General features: G+C 53.9%; 1 protein-coding gene across 2 annotated transcripts in view; it reads left to right on the top strand.

Moving 5' to 3' along the window:
• Positions 1-8,183, top strand: part of Smad6 (SMAD family member 6) — a 66,705-nt gene extending 58,522 nt beyond the window's left edge. For both annotated transcript variants that reach the window (XM_048332108.1, XM_048332107.1), the window contains one exon: positions 7,356-8,183. In XM_048332108.1, coding sequence (XP_048188065.1) covers positions 7,356-7,891 — 536 coding nt within the window. In that variant the 3' untranslated portion in view covers positions 7,892-8,183. The remainder of the gene's footprint in view (positions 1-7,355) is intronic.
• The last annotated feature ends 6,335 nt before the right edge of the window (positions 8,184-14,518 follow it).

Here is a 14,518-nt window from a genome sequence, read left to right as displayed (position 1 = left end):
CTTGAGGGTGGCTTTTATGGCTTTATGTTGGGTCAGTGTCTAAGGAAGGAGGGTTAGCCAGTAAAACTCAGGTTGCTTTGGGGAAATCAAAGAAAAATGAAGCCGTTCTTCATTCAGCGCAGGTATAAAGGCAGTGTGGGGATTTGAAGCAAGTGCTTTCTGCCCCGGTTGAGCTTCTGCGCCCCTGTCCCCATTGAAACCCCCAGTGGCTGATTTTGTTTGCTGTGGGAGAATTGAGTCTGTGAATTATGGGTACTGAAAGGTGGAGCTGGAAACCAGGCTCAGCCTGATGGAGGCACAAGAACCCTGAAGACCAGCAAAGGGTGTCTGTTTACTGAGCGTTCAGTTAAGTCTCACAGACGTGCCTGCCTGAGCTGACTTCGAACTCTGTCCTCAGAGCTCAGCCTCCTGAGTGGCTAGGGTGGCAGGCCTGAGCCACTGGCAAGCCTGAAGGGGGGGGGGGAAGGGTCCCCAGCCCTAGATTCTAGCATTCTCTGAGAAAGTTCGGCTTCCCCCACCCCTGGTGGTCTCTGCATAAGAAAACAAACAAGCACACTCCACATCTGACTGGGATAAGACAAAAAGAGGCCTTGGAATGGGAACAAAGTTCAGAGCCTTTTGTTTTGGAAACTGATTTTTTTTTTCCCTCCAAACCTAGACTGGTTTCTTAAAGCTGCTTATCTTGCTTTCTCTTTGCCTCACAACTCACCTTTTCCTGCCCTGCCCCCTCCCCCCCCCCCCCCAGTGTGCTAGGTGCTCTTTTCTTTTTAGGCTGCCAGGCGTTGGGGTGTCTTTGGTGTGTGAGCCTCACTCAGCAGGTAGAGGGGATGATTCTGAGGCCAGCTTTCCCCTCTCTAGCTGTTTGGGGCCCCATTGGCTCGTGGCTTTTTCAGGGGTGTACATCAAAAGCTGTGGACCTGTCCCAGGGCCTGGATCCCAAGTCAGTCTGAATGCCTCGTAGGCAGGTAGGTGCTGCAGGTGTCAGGCAGGGAGAGGGATGGGGAAGAAGCACCAGGGCCCCAGGTGCCCTGCCCTCTGGAGTGGTTGGGTTGGATGGTTCTGGGGGGGGTGGGACTTAGTCTGCCTGCATCAGAGGGCCTGCATGAAATTGGTTCTGTGATAGAACCAGATAGCAGTGTGGTTGCTGGTGACTCTGTGACCTCAGCTACTCAGAAAACAAGCCCTGAGGATCCAAGTTCAAAGCCAGCCGGGGCAGGAAAGTCTGTGGGACTTTCCTCTCCAAGTAACTACCGAAAAGGCAAATGTGGAAAGGGTGGCTCAAGCCAGGACCTGAGTTCAAGCCCCAGTACTAGTACACAATAGTAAATACACCAATGAAAAGACAAAGGGTAGCTGTGAAGTTATTGGGGTTCCAGCCCTGCATCATTTGATGCTCTGATTGATCCCCATGCCTCGATGATGAAATAACCACTCACTGCACATCCTCCCGTTTGACAGCTTGGGAAACTGAGGCCCCGGGCAGGGAAATACTTGAGGATCGAGTCCCTCCCCTGAGCTGGAGCCAGTACGGGTGGCAGCCTCCGTGGCCAGACCGCCCGTGATATAATGACCGATGAGGAACTTCCTCTTGGAAGCCTGGCTTCCTCCTGGAGCCAGAGGTGCTGGGCTGCGGTGGGGGCTGTGGAGGTGGGCGGGAGCCAATGGAAAGGTGGGGGGAAAAACGACTCCTGTCCGCTGGGCCACTTCTGGACGGCGCTCAGCTCCTGTTAAGCTGTTGGGGCTCGCTCTTAATGACCAACCGATCCGTTCGCTCATTGGTTTGTTTGTTCGCATGGGCTGTGAGCATTCCATCCTGCCCGGGCTGGCCTTCCCCTCCCCACCCGGAGAAGCAAGCCCTGTAATTAACGCTGCAGCTCTAGGCTGGCTGCAAACTTTGCAGCCATTTCTGCAGCCTGGAACAAAAGGAGAGTGAAGTGGAAGTTTGATAACAGAAACTATTTGTCTCTTGGGGCAAAAACCGGGCTTTGAAGGGGGGGTGGTGAGAGGAGGGGGGTGGAGTGGAGGTTAACCAGAGGCAGGACTAGGCCCGGGAGCCACAAACGACAAGCCTTCGGTTGGATGGGGAGGCTTGAAGCCACAGGCATGACATGGGACAGGAGAAAGGCATTTTCCAGGAGCAGAGAGAGAGGGGCAGGCTCTGCACAGTTATGGAAACTGTTCAGAGCAACTCAGGCAGAAATACTCACGCCTTTAATCCTAGCTACTCCGGAGGGTCTGAGGTTCGAGGCAGGAGAGTCTGAGACTCAGGTCTTCAATTAAAAGCACTGAAACCTAGAAGTGGAGCTGTGGCTCAAGTGGCAGAGCACTAGCCTTGAGTGAAAAGACTAAGGGACAGTGCACAAGGCCCTGAGCTCAAGGCCCAGGACCAGCACATGGTGCGAGTGTGCACATAATCACACACGAGCGTGCACATACGTGCGCGCACGCGCGCGTGCACACACAGACACTTAGGGCAAGTGCTAAGCTCCTCTCCAGCCCTGTCCCAGTTTGCTTTGAGAAAGTGACTTAGCCTTTCTGGTCTGAGAGACCACAACGTTTCTCTGGGAGCTGGGCCCATTGGTTCTGGTCTCCAGCTCACTGCTGGGTGGCTGAACAGGTCTGGCCAGGCCTGGGAGAGGCAGGGAAGTTGCTGTGGCACTGTTGAGTGTAAGGCCCCACAAAGAGAAGGAGGGTGACCACAAGCCAGCCCCCAGAGACCCAGAGGGCCCCTCGCCCCATGCTGTTTAATCCTTTGTGCCTTAAACAACCGGGGGCGGTGGGTGTCTCTGGGTCCTTTGGGGCCTGGGGAGGCCCAGCAAAACTAGTTGCAGGGTGATTGGGCTATGGTGCTCAGCCCATAGGAGGAGAGGGGTTGCGGGGGAGGTTGGGGGGGGGCCAGGAACCATCCTGCCCTTTGTTTTGACAGAAAACTGCTGATTCAGAGAAGTTAAAGGCTTTTCTTGGGATTTGGGCTCTCCCTGCCTCCCCCAGGCTGCAGCCAGCTCCCCGGAGTTGGGGGGCGGGGGGGGGCGGGAGATGTGTGTGGAGGAATCAGACCCCCACAAAATTACATGTTGGGCTCTGGGCACCCTGGTTGGGCGCGGAGGAGGGCCCCTCTGTGCCGGAAAGAAGCCTTTGTGGGGGTTGTCCTGGACAGGCAGCCACCACCCTCTGCTGGCAGGAATGTGGGTGCCTCCGGAAGGTGCTAGGGGCCACTTGAAGGCCTATGGAGGCAACTTAACAACGGCAGCGTGCCAGTGGTGAACTATACCACTGAGTGATGGCGGCACTGGAGTTTGAAGGCGGGGTCCCAAGCTATCTAGGCAGGTGCTCTGGTATTTATGTATCCATTTCCACTACCCGGGGTGCTCACTGTTCCGATCTGTCTCTCCACCGCCCCCCCACCCCCCACCTCTGTCCTGAGGATGGAACCCAGGGCCTTGAACATGCTAAGCCGGCATGCTACCTCTGAGCCACACCTGCCTCTCTCCCTTTGGTGCTCTCTGTCACCTTCAAAAGCTTTCCCTACTAAGAAATTTGTCTCCTCCACTGCCGGTGGTTCACACCGATAACCCTACCTCAGGAGACAGAGATCTGAGGCTCACAGTTCCCAACCAGCCCAGCCAGGAAAGTCCGGAGGACTCTTATCTCCAATTAAGTAGCAGTCAGCAGGGAGTAGAGCCGAGGCTCCGGTGGTAGAGTGATAGAAACTCGGGGACAGTGCCCAGACCCTGAAGTTCAAGCCCCAGAACCGGCACTAAATAAATACATAAAAAAAAAAAAAAAAAGGGGAGGTGACCTGCAGGCCAGGCTGGAAGGCAGGACATCTCTCCTCCCCACCCCCCACCCTGCTGAAGTTTCCAGGGGACTCAGAGTCTGGCTGGGAACTAGGCCAGACCCTGAGCAGGGGGTTGTGTGCGGGAGTTTCGGTCAGGGCTCGGTCATCTTTGATGTTGTTCACTCAAGTCTGACTCCCCAGTATTTATCTGCAATTAAAGAGCTGGTTCTTAATTAGGCTGATGGCTGTGGGAGATGGCGGGACCGCCGCCTTGGAGCCCTGACGAGGAAAAGATCCTTCTAGGAGAGACTGTCCCCTTGCACGCACAACGGCAGCCTGGGCTGTACAGGAGAGACATGGGGTAATTGGGGGGGGGGGGTATCTTTCGATCTTTGGCCTCAGGGGCATCTCTTTCCTCCTCCACTGCTGTGTTACAGAAAGCGCGCAACTAGTATCAGCCACAAATTGGAAAATCAGAGTGGACCTACCTGGGGTGTGTGTGTGTGTGTGTGTGTGTGTGTACACACCAATACTGGGACTTGAACTCAAGGACCTCACACTCTTTCTTGGCTTTTTGCGCTCACATCTTGATGCGCTACCATTTGAGCCACACATCCACTTCTGGTCTTTGGGTGGTTAATTAGGGATAAGAGTCTTACCGACTTCTCTGCCTGGGCTGACTTGAATGGAGGTGCCCAGATCTCAGTCCCCCTGAGTAGCTGGGATGACAGGCGTGAGCAGCGGGGCTTGTTCCATTGGCTCCTTTCCGTCCTTCACTCGGTGAGCTCTGTCACTGCAGGTCCCAAGCGAGGAGGTAGTTGGGGTGCTTTCGTTTGGGGGTGCCTTTGCCACTCTTGCCTGTGAAGGGCAAAGAAGACAATAGCCTTACCTCAACAGGTGCCTGTGCCTCACGCCGGTCATCCTTGCTACTCAGGAGGCTGAGATCTATCTGAGGATCATGGTTTGAATCCAGCACAGGCAGGAAAAGTCCTTGAGATGTTTATCTCCAGTTAAAGAAGTGATTTGGTGTAGCTCAGTGGTAATGCACTTGCCTGACGTTCTTGGACTCTGGATTCCCAGTCCCGTTATCCTCTAGTATGTGCCCTGGGCCTCCGTTTGGCAGCACCCACCGCCCTCACCCTGGGTACCGAGCCTGGACTGCTGAAGAAGTCTTTGCCTGCTGAACAGGGCCAGGCTGGCGTGGCACTGCCCTCCTGGCCCTCAGGTCTCCCAGACCTGTGCCAGTTGGATAGTCTACCGGAGCTCAGGATGTGGCTGTTCCGCTGCCCCTGCTGGGACTGGCCCAGCGCCCGATGGCTAAGGGGTGCGATGCCCATCTCGGGCAGGGAGCAAGGCGTCTCACTCTCCTCCCCCTGTTTACCCACGGGAAGCCGAGGGGCTGGAGTGAAGCCTGGGATGCAAACGATAGGAGCTTGGGACCGGTGTGAAGCATGATTTCCCCAACAGATCTCGGCCGTCTCAATGCCAAGCAGAGGGCAAGGGTGCATTCCTGGGGCCTGGGCCCTGCCCGCTGCTGCTCTTGGCTTTGAAACAGAACAGGGATAAAGGCCTAGGGCTGGCTCCCCAGGCTGGCATGAAGGAAATGTCTCCCTCCGCTTAGCTGGGCATTCACTTTCCTGGAGGTAGCTGGAGTGTAAGTTCTCACCAGGTCTCTAGCCCACGCCTTCCTGTGTGCCCCCTACCCCCGGGTCACTGATACCCGCCCATCCGCCGCTCAAAACCACATGAGCCCAAAAGGAAGATAGGGTATCACAGCCATCAGTCTGAAAGGCCGGCCCAGGCAAGATCAGGCCACATAGTTTCCACGCGTGCAGAGATGGCCCGAGATGGAATTGAGATTGCCTTTCAGAAATGTCTGGGGGCTGGGAATATGGCCTAGTGGCAAGAGCGCTTGCCTCCTACACATGAAGCTCTCGGTTCGATTCCCCAGCACCACATATATGGAAAATGGCCAGAAGGGGCGCTGTGGCTCAGGTGGCAGAGTGCTAGCCTTGAGCGGGAAGAAGCCAGAGATGGTGCTCAGACCCTGAGTCCAAGGCCCAGGACTGGCCAAAAAAAAAAAAAAAAAAAAGAAAGAAAAGAAATGTCTGGGACATTCCTTTGCCAGCCATTGGGGAAACTGAGGCCTGGAGAGGAGCAACATACAAACCTTGGTGCTCACAAGACCCTTAGAGAAATAGGGATTTGCTTGCATTTCATTCTCAAAGCACTGTGGGAGCCTCAACTATTTTCCTACAGGGTGTCTGTAGTTCCTGGAAAACCTGTTTGTGGCTTGAAATCGGCTCAGGTAGAGGCAAGGGGGAAGGGTAGTTGGGGACTCTGTGTGTATGTGTGTGTGTGTACTAGGATTTTAACTCGGGGGGCTGGGGATATGGCCTAGTGGCAAGAGCACTTGCCTCATATACATGAAGCCCTGGGTTCTATTCCTCAGCACCACATATACAGAAAACGGCCAGAAGTGGCGCTGTGGCTCAAGTGGCAGAGTGCTAGCCTTGAGCAAAAAGAAGCCAGGGATAGTGCACAGGCCCAGAGTTCAAGCCCCAGGACTGGCAAAAAAAAAAAAAAAAAAAAAGTAAAAAGGATTTTAACTCAGGGTGTAGGTACTATCCCTTAGGTTTCTTGCCCAAGGCTGGTGCTCAACCACCTGAGCACACCTCCACTTCCAACTTTTTGGTTCTTGTTTGGAGATCAGAGTCTCATGAACTTTCCTGCCCAGGCTGGCTTGGGACTGAGATCCTCAGATCTCAGCTTCCTTAGTAACTAGGGTTACAAGTGTGAGAGCTACCTGCACAACCTTTTTTTTTTTTTTGAGATGGGATCTGAACTGTGTTGCCCAGGGTGGCCCTGAGCAAATTGGTCCAAGCAATCTTTACCCTCTCCCTCTTATCCTCCTTAGTCTAGGTTTGGACTAAGGCATTCACATCCTGGCCAGGCTTTGCTAGCTAGCTATACACTTGGGCCAAATCTTGGGTCCCCAGACGAGGAGGTAGCCTAGCAGATGTGTGTTTACCTCTCCCTCCTGCTGATATTTCAACGCTCATATCTGATGTGGTTCATGTCTGCACCTCAGCTCTATGTACATCTTGCATTTTGCTTCGTGTGGGTGTATGGGGATTGGGAAGGAGGGGGAAAAAAGGGGGGGTGTCTTCTAATGCCCCCATTGTGTGCTAACTTCCCAGAGGATGATCTGACCCGGAGCCAGTGCTTGCACACAGTTGCAAATCTTTTGTTTGTTGGTTGGTTTGGTCATTGGTCTTGGGGCTTGAACTCAGGGCCCTGCGCCCTGTCCCTGAGCTGCTTTTGCTCAAGGCTAGTGCTCTACCACCCGAGCCCCAGCTCCACTTCCATTTTTCTGGTGGTTCACTGGAGATAAGTGTCTCTTGGGCTCTGCCGCCCGAGCTGGCCTGGAACCGCCATCCTCCGATCTCGGCCTTGTGCTGAGTAGCTGGGATGGCAGGCATGAGCCGCCACCACCACCAGGCTAGCTGCAAACCATGATGTCCCCCTCCTCAGCAACACGCCTCACCTGTGCCTGCTTCTCCCCCGCCCCCCGCAGACGCCAGCATGTCTCCAGATGCCAGCAAGCCGAGCCACTGGTGCAGCGTGGCGTACTGGGAGCACCGGACGCGGGTGGGCCGCCTCTACGCCGTGTGCGAGCAGGCCGTGAGCATCTTCTACGACCTACCTCAGGGCAGCGGCTTCTGCCTGGGCCAGCTCAACCTGGAGCCGCGCAGCGAGGCCGTGCGCCGCACCCGCAGCAAGATCGGCTTCGGCATCGTGCTCAGCAAGGAGCCCGACGGCGTGTGGGCCTACAACCGGGGCGAGCACCCCATCTTCGTCAACTCCCCGACGCTGGATGCACCCGGAGGCCGCACCCTGGTCGTGCGCAAGGTACCGCCGGGCTATTCCATCAAGGTGTTTGACTTTGAGCGCTCGGGGCTGCTGCGTGCCGAGTTCGAGTCCACCGACGGCCCCTACGACCCCCACAGTGCCCGCATCAGCTTCGCCAAGGGCTGGGGGCCCTGTTACTCAAGACAGTTCATCACCTCGTGTCCCTGCTGGCTGGAAGTCCTGCTCCACAACCACAGATAGAGCGAGCTGCCCGCCGCCATCACCGCCGCCGCCGCCGCCTCCGCCCCCCACCTTCCAGGCCCAGAGGCGCCCCCTGGACGAGCCCCTCGCCCCCCCACCCCATATCATCTACCTAGATTTAATATAAAGTTTTATATATTATATGGAAAGATATATTATACTTGTAATTATGGAGTCATTTTTACAATGTAATTATTTATGTATGGTGCAATGTGTATATATGGACAAAACCAGAAAGACGCACTTTGGCTTATCGTTCTCTCAATACAGATATATTTTCTTTCTTTTCTTCCTTCCTTGTCTTCGTTTTGTTTGTTTGTTTGTTTAGGAAAAGGATACAGCAGAGCTAGGTAGGGGAAGCCTGGGTTTGGTGTATGGTTGGGTTTGGGGTTTTTTTTGGGGGGGAGGGGGGTTCCCTCTTGGTCTTGACTTGAACTCTAATGCCCGTCATCCATTGAGGATCAAGTATTCTCATTATAGTGTTTTTGTTTTTCACATAGAAGAGCACCTGGGTTATTCGGTGGGCCTTACCTGACCGATCAAGGGCTCTGAAACATGACCAGTATTTAGAGAGGGGGAGCTGGGAATGTGGAATCTGGTGGAATGCTCGCCTAGCATGCATGAAGCCCTGGGTTCAATTCCTCAGCACCACATACACAGAAAAAGCCAGAAGTGGTGCTGTGGCTCAAGTGGTAGAGTGCTAGGCTTGAGTAAAAGGAGCTTAGGGGACAGTGCCCAGGCCCAGAGTTCAAGGCCCAGGACTGGCCCAAAGAAACGAATAAATAAATAAATTCTAGAGAGAACACTGATCTAACAGTATGGCTCTATGCCTACTATTAGCTAGAGCCTTTGAACTTCCATTTGTCTTCTGCACTAATCATTTGTCCTCCCAGAAGCCCAACCCTTTTCCTAAAATAGAATACTCGGCCGGTGCCTATGGCTCACACCTGTCATCCTAGCTGCTCAGGAGGCTGATCTGAGGATTGTAGTTCAAAACCAGCCAGGCCGGAAAGCCCATGAGACTCTTTTTTTTTTTTTTGGCCAGTCCTGGGGCTTGGACTCAGGGCCTGAGCACTGTCCCTGGCTTCTTTTTGCTTAAGGCTAGCACTCTGCCACTTGAGCCACAGCGCCCCCTCTGGCCATTTTCTGTATATGTGGTGCTGGGGAATCGAACCCAGGGCCTCATGTATATGAGGCAGGCACTCTTGCCACTAGGCCATATCCCCAGTCCCCCATGAGACTCTTATCTCTAATTAACCAACAAAAAAAAGCCAGAAATGGACGTAGAGCTGTAGCTCCAGTGGTAAGGCTCTAGCCTTGAGCAAAATAGCTCAAGGACAGCACCCAGGGCCCTGAGTTCAAGCTCTTCTGATGGCACAGGAGGAGGAGGTGGCCAGCAGGAAGGAGATGCTGCCAAACAAGGTCATAGGTCCCTGGGGGTGGCTCTGGAGACAGACAGGTATCTGACTTCCTGTCCCCAAACCCAAGCTTGGGCATGCAGGGGAGGGGGGAGGGGAAACAGAAGGAAATCTCAAGAGTTGACTAGGTTTGAGAGGATGTTAATCCCCACATTTTCCTCTCCATCCACACCCCATCCTAGGCTCCCCATCGCCTCTGTGTGTGTGTGTGTGTGTGTGTGTGTGTGTGTGTGTGTCCACACCAAGCTCCTCTGCAGGTACTAGGACTTGACATCTCCTTGTGGTTGCCTGTCCCCCCAGGAAGGCCCAGAGTGACATCTTTACCACCCCCAAGTCACCATGCAAACTCTAACCACCATGCCAGGTGCTAGTAGCTCACATTCGTAATCCTAGCTACTCAAGATTGAGAGCTGAGGATCACGGTTCAAAGCCAGCTTGGACAGGAAAGTCTGAGACTCCGATCTCCAATGAACTAGCCAAAAAAGGCTGGAAGTGCTGAAGTGGTAGAGCACTAGCCTTGAGTGAAAAGATCTAAGAAACAAGGCCCTGAGTTCAAGCCCCAGTACCAGCCCAAAATAAGAAATGGAGCCACTGTGACCGCTCATGTCCCCCCAGTCCTCCCACGTGGCCCTGGGCCGACCCGGTGCCGGGCACAGAGGAAGACTCCCGGATGTTTGTGGAAAAAAGGGTCATAGAGGTAATGGTTGTGGGCGAGTTGTATAAACTCTTAAGGAACTGTGCAGGCATCCAGAGGGTGTATTTATTAGTGTCACCAATCTCCCTGACAGCCCCCAGCTGCTCTCTCCAGTCCCCTGGGAACATTCAACCCCTCCCCCAGATTCAGGGACTCGGTGGCCTTATTCTTTCCACTCACAAGGCCTGGGGGGGAGGGGGGGAGAGGTGCAGGAGGTCCATTGAGTGGTTCGGAACGCAGCGTCTGCTGGCTCAAGCCTGTCATCCCAGCTACTCCAGAGACTAAGATCTGAGGATTGCGGTTCAAAGCCAACCGGGGAAGGGACCATCCTTGAGAGTCTTACGTCCAATTAACCACCAAAACTCTGTACGTGGAGCAGTGGCTCAAGTGGTAGAGCATTATCCTTAAGCAAGAACGCTCAAGGACCGCACCCAGTCCCTGAGTTCAAGCCCTCGGAGGAGGTAGAAGCACTCTCGTCTTTCAGGAGACAGAAGCAAGATGGCCACGTACCACTCATGCTGTGGCAGGAACCAGAGGATCGATCACCAGGCATGGGGGGGGTAGGGGGCATATGCTGCTTGTGAAGCAAGATCTCACTGTTCCGCCCTCCTGCGGGCTGCCATGTTGTGTTGTGCTGGTACTGTAGCTTGAAGGCAAGGCCTGGGTGCTTGCTGTTCCTTAGCTTTTTCAGCAGTGACCCAAAAGGAAATAGACCTAGGAAAATCTAGATGGATTATTGCCATCGGTTCACCTGTCTGGAAACAATCAAGGGACCACACAGCATTAAGGGCTGTGGTAAGACAGCCAGTATCCAGGCCCTGAGTTCAAGCCCTACGACCAAGACAGAAAGGATATGGTAGGAGTTGGAGGCATAGTTCCAGGCGTGGTAGAGAGCAAGCCAGTAAAAATATCAGATACTGAGTTTAAGTCCTGATCTCTGAAACAAACCCAACAACAAACAATAAGTAAAGGCAGGGAGGGGAGGGGGAAGAGGTGGCCGGATGAAGGTCACTTGCTTTCAGAAGTTACCACTGTCCTCCAGCCTGGCCCAACTTAGCCGTGCATGCCAATCCCATGGCCCCTACCAGAAAGCGGTGTGTGTGTGTGTGTGTGTGTGTGTGTGTGCTGAGTCCACACAGCCCTACATGGGAACAAGATGTCGTGAAGCATGATGGCTATCTAAGCTAGGGCTTTGGGTAGACAGCAATAGCGGTCACGCCATGAGGAACCACCAAGCTTGGTCCCCTGGAGATAGACTGTCAATCACCATCTTCTCCACGGTGGGCGGGGACACAGTCAGCCAATGGGGCTGAAGGACAGCACAGAGAGGGGCAGGGACCTTCACCCCATTCTCCAGGCCACCCCGCAAGCAAGTTACTGCTGTTAGGGGCTTCTTACTTCTCTCGCTGAGATTCTCCAGATGGGAAAGGTCAAACAGAGAAGTGTGGATGTCTTTTGAGTCCCCAAAGTCCTAATGTCCCCTTTGAGCTACAATTGGCTGGAGGGGTGGGGGGGGTGGGGGGGGAGGGGAGTGGCTCAGAGCATTTGCCTAGTATACACAAGACCCTGGGTTCAATCCCCAGTACCACAAAATCAATAATAAGTAAAAAAAAAAAAAAAAAAAAAAAAAAAGGCTTCAAGTGCCAGGTGATCGCTCTTGTTCTTAGCCCAGAGAGGCAGCCTTCCCAACAGGCCACCACGTCCGTTAAGTTGTTTTCTTACCCTGGCTGGCATTGAATGGAGATTCTCAAATCTCAGCCTCCTAAGTAGATAGGATTACAGGCATGAACCTGTATTCATTTTTATTATTTATTTGTTTATTTTGGTTTTTATTTCATTGCCAGTGCTGGGGCTTGAACTCGGGGCCTGGGCACTATCCCTGAGCTTTTTTGCTCAGGGCTAGCACTCTACCACTTGAGCCACATCTCTCCTTCCAGTTTTTTGGTGGTTCGTTAGAGAGAAGAATCTCATGGACGTTCCTGCCCCTGCAGACTTTGAACCACGATCCTCAAATCTCAGCCTCTCGCATAGCTGGGATGACAGGCATGAGCCACTGGTGCCCGGCTTGCTTGCAATGGTTTTGAAGTGTGGTTATGGCCGTTTCTGTGCCCCCCATGGAAGGCTAACATCGCTGGGGGCTCACATGGCAAGTGCTCAGCAGACATAGATTGACGTATGACTGGCTGGGAAGGCATGGGTAGGTTTGAGGCCAGTCCTGTGGGAAAAGCACAAGAGCTAAAAAATAACGTTAGTTCAGCTGGGCTCTGGTGGCTCATACCTGTAATCCTAGCTACTTAAGAGGCTAAGCTCTGGCCTGGGAATATGGCCTAGTGGTAGAGCGCTTGCCTCACATACATGAAGCCCTGGGTTCGATTCCTCAGCACCACATATACAGAAAAAGCCAGAAGGGGCCCTGTGGTTCAAGTGGTAGAGTGCTAGCCTTGAGCAAAAAGAAGCCAGGGACAGTGCTTGGGCCCTGAGTCCAAGGCCCAGGAGTAGTGTGCGTGCGTGTGTACACACATACACACACACACACACACACACACACACACACACACATAGCTGTGGCTCAAAAGGTAAAACACTAGCCTTGAGCAAAAAAAATAAAAATAAAAAAACAAACACCTCAAAGACAATGCCCAGGCCCTGAGTTCAAACCCCAGGACCAGCACAAAAAAAAATCCCCCAAATAAAATTTTACTTCAAAGCTTTTTGGCTCAAGTAGGGTACTTGCCTAGTAAGTGTGAGGGCCTGAGTTTAGTCCTTAGTAACACACGTGTGCTCACACACACACGTGCACACACACAGCTGTGGTGGCCTTGCACTAGTCACTGCCTCCCAGGGCTCAGATCTCATTCAAGCTGGATGTCAGCCCTAGATGCGCAGCCGTATTTCAGCCTCCTACCTGGGCTTCTGGGCCCCGTGGTCCAGTGGGCACAAGGAAGGCTGGCTGGGCCTCCCCCTCCATATCTCATCCATCGTGTGCCCTTGCAGATGCGCCACGGTGGGGCTGGCAACGAGGCAGCACTGCCTGGCGGGGCCTGCGAGCACTTTCCAGGACCTCTGGAAATGCGCCCTCTTTTCCTTTCTAGGCCAGTCCCAAGCCTTGAACCAAGGGCCTAGGCATTGCCCTTGAGCTTCTGTGCTCCAAGCCAACATTCTACCACTTGCGCCACAGCTCCACCCCGGGTTTTTTGCTTGTTAATGGGAGATAAGAGTCTCACAGATTTTCCTGCCCCGGACCCACAAAAATTAAAATTTAGAAAATCCCTGGAAGTGGAGCTGTGACGCAAGTGGTAGGGCGCCAGCCATCATGGAAAAAGCTAAGCAAGAGGGTAAGGCCCTGAGTTCAAATCCCACTACCAGAACCAAAAGATAAAGAAGAACAGAGACACCCCCCACCCTCCCCCACCCCCCACAAGCCATCTGGAAGTGTACCTACAATGGCCTGATTCTTTTAGGGCTTGAATCAAGGCCCCTCGGGGAGGTGAGGGAGGGGACACTGGATGGCGACCATCTCTTGTGTCTCCCCAGGCCGAGTGAGCTTCCTGTCCCTGGCGGGTACTAGCTTCACTCTGAGCTTGGGTGGACTGACCCCCAAAGGCTGTGTGGGGCCAAAGCAGGGGCCCGCTGCTTCGCCAGGGACCGTCCCATGCCAGGGCCCTGTGTCAAGGGACCCTTTCAGCATGCTTAAGTGACAGGCACAGCCTGCTTTGTCCCCCAGCCTCTGGCCAAGGCCCTCGCGAGCCAGCAGCAGACAGGAAAGTGACTCAGTCCCCGCGGCCCCCTCCTCAGACCCACACACCACAGGCCTGCTTTGGAAAAAGGGTGGTTTTCATTTCTCTCTCTCTCTCTCTCTCCCTCTCTCTTCCCCCTTCAAGAACTCTTAACTAATTCTGCCCCTGGGCTGTCCTCTCCCTCAGGCCTCCGGAGCTCCAGGTAGAGAGCTTTGTCCAGCCCCTTGTCCACCCTGTCCTAGCCGAGGGTCTGGCCCTCCGGGCAGGCGGTGTGGCCCTACTGTGTGTGTGAGGGGCGAGATGGGCCCCTGGAGGCCCTTGCTGGCCCCCTATTATATTGGCTTCCATTAAATTGAAACACATAGCACATCTATTACACAATAAACCACAGCTATTTCATGGATCAAATTAAGTTTTATTTGGGCAAATTACAACCTTTCCTACAGTCGTGCCTTTGTGAAGCCAGGCCTTTTTAATAAAAAGCAAGCATTTCTGGGACTGGTCCTTGTGGGCCAAAACTCTATGGCAGATGGGGGGGGGGCTCAGCTAGAGCTGGCAAGAGGGTGGGAGGGACTGCGTGTGTGTAGCAGAGAGAGAGAGAGAGAGAGAGAGAGAGAGAGAGGGAGAGCATGGAATCCTTGGGGCCTCTTCTGGGATGGAGTTGGCCTCTCCTCCCCTGGCCTCCTTATCCTGATATTGCCAGGGAAGTCTGCAGAGAAGTTCTCATTACACAAGAAGAGAGCAGCAGAGGAGCAGGAAGGCATTTCCCGGAATCCAG

The sequence above is a fragment of the Perognathus longimembris genome, chromosome 23 (assembly GCF_023159225.1).
Source record: "Perognathus longimembris pacificus isolate PPM17 chromosome 23, ASM2315922v1, whole genome shotgun sequence".
Lineage (NCBI taxonomy): Eukaryota > Metazoa > Chordata > Mammalia > Rodentia > Heteromyidae > Perognathus > Perognathus longimembris.
This window is presented reverse-complemented; position numbering and strand designations above follow the sequence as displayed.